Source organism: Monomorium pharaonis, chromosome 6 (genome assembly GCF_013373865.1).
Source record: "Monomorium pharaonis isolate MP-MQ-018 chromosome 6, ASM1337386v2, whole genome shotgun sequence".
Taxonomy (NCBI): Eukaryota; Metazoa; Arthropoda; class Insecta; order Hymenoptera; family Formicidae; genus Monomorium; species Monomorium pharaonis.
Window position 1 is genome coordinate 6,364,264 of NC_050472.1, and position 1,977 is coordinate 6,366,240.

Genomic DNA, 1,977 nt, shown 5'->3' on the forward strand with positions numbered 1-1,977 from the left:
ATTTTTAAATCTCCTTTAAGAGCTAATAATAAAGGCAAAATATCTCTTGTGCATCGCACTTTAACAAGAGATATGACTAATTCGGTGGCAAATCTTACGCAGAGTTTCGCAAAGAGCTTTGACCAGATATTTTTATTGTTATGCAAACACGGGGCATACGTTTGCTATCTTATCTTATCCACCCGACGCTTTCAGCGATATTATACAATTGTGACATAGCGCGACGGGGGAGCTGCACCTTAATGAAATTTTCATAAATAGCGAGATTATACGAATATATACATATATCAATGGCAAATGAGAGGACGTACGCACGCCAAACTGCATTCCGCGTGCGTCGCATAACGAAGCATAATTCCGCTATTGGCAAAATTTCATATGCGATACGATCAGCCGGAATGACGTGGTTGCGCTCGAAATGAAAATTCCACGAGCGATCAAGTATTCCCTCGAGTCGCTAATCGATTAGAAGCTTACAATTCGCGGACTTAATCTATGGTCCCCTCCACGGTCTCCCGGGGGTTCGTTTTCTCCTGTTGTCGTTACGATGGTTAGGTTAGGATGGCACGATGAATGCATTAGCGAAGATCGCTCGCGATAAGATAACCCCGCCGACGAGGCAACTTCACAACGCTCGGGGAGAAAGAAAAAGAAAAAGAAGGAACGTTGTAACATCGCATTTGGCGTCAGCGTCTCGGAGTCGAAGCCGCGCGTTTTTAACCCGGTGGCGTATCGGGGGAAAAAAAATGCGCGCGTTGAAGTTTTAATTATGAAGTCTCGCTCCCTGGATGTTTCTAGAGCTATAAATACCTCGTGTCTAGCCGCGTGATGCGAGACTGAAGAAAAGAGCTATCCTTCCCTCACGAAAAAACCTAGAATATGAAAAATTACTGGTATACTATTAAAGAACTTCAGTAATTTTTTCGTATTCTTTATAGTTTTTTTTTTCGTAAGGATTGTGCGTTTGATCAACGTGCGCGAACTGCGCGACGCTCCATGAAAACTTTGGCCCCGGCGATTTGGAACGAGCGCTCCGATTGGCTGACACGAAGCACGATGCACGAGTGAGAAAAACTCGTCTAGGCTGTCGACATTGCGTTTTCGCGTGCGACGGTTTTTTTTCGATCGCTTCGATCGAATACGGAATAGAAAAGTTCCTCCGGGGATGCTTTATCTCGCGGCCAATTAGCACCGCTTGAAGGATTCGTCGTACGACAAGTGAGATATTAGCCTTACGAGAGGGAACGTTTCTTTTACGTGGAAGTCACCTTGTCGACTCTTGAAATTTCAAGGTTAGAAATTAGGAGAAATCCGCTCCAAAGAGATAATTGTGTTTACAGTATTTTCTGTATGATTCATTCTACTTGGGCAATCGAGTTCGTTTGTTACACAGAGACTTGTAAACTTTTTTGCGAATAAGGTGATCCTTGTTCCCAAAGAGATGGAATGAGAGCGATTATCTTTTTGTGCAGTTTTGCTTTCTATGTCTCGAGATACGTGAGCGTAAAAAAGACCTCGAAAAGAAGGGAAAAGATAGGAGGGATTGATATTTATTTTAGATATAGATTTTGGGGGGACGTCATAAAGCCTTTAATTTTAATTGCTTTGCAAGTCTTCCACGCTTGAGAAAATCTCTCTCTCTCTCTCTCTCTCTCGTTTATCAAATACTCACATGTATCTCCTTCCGCGTTTCGTCACCGAAAACCTCGTAAATCATTTTGTGCCGAATATTCGGATATACCTTTCGTATTTGTGCCAAGCCAGATCAAACACCGAGCGAGACAATACAGTTTCAAAACATCAACAAAAAGCGCCGTGACCCCTCACCCCCCTTCACCGATACACGGAATTACTCCGAGCACGTATTTCTCGGAACTCGTTCGGTCGCGGTGGTTCCTCACCGCACCTGCGAGGCTCGCAGCGAAACAGGGCGGAGTGGAGGGGGAAGCCGGTGGTGGGGATAAGCCAGCGGCGCGC

The 1,977-nt window shown here is 44.7% G+C and overlaps 1 protein-coding gene across 1 annotated transcript in view; it reads left to right on the top strand.

Annotated features, from left to right (window-relative positions):
* Positions 1 to 1,450, top strand: part of LOC105828814 — a 5,128-nt gene extending 3,678 nt beyond the window's left edge. The window contains exon 5 of the mRNA XM_036288422.1: positions 1,394 to 1,450. Coding sequence (XP_036144315.1) covers positions 1,394 to 1,450 — 57 coding nt within the window. The remainder of the gene's footprint in view (positions 1 to 1,393) is intronic.
* The last annotated feature ends 527 nt before the right edge of the window (positions 1,451 to 1,977 follow it).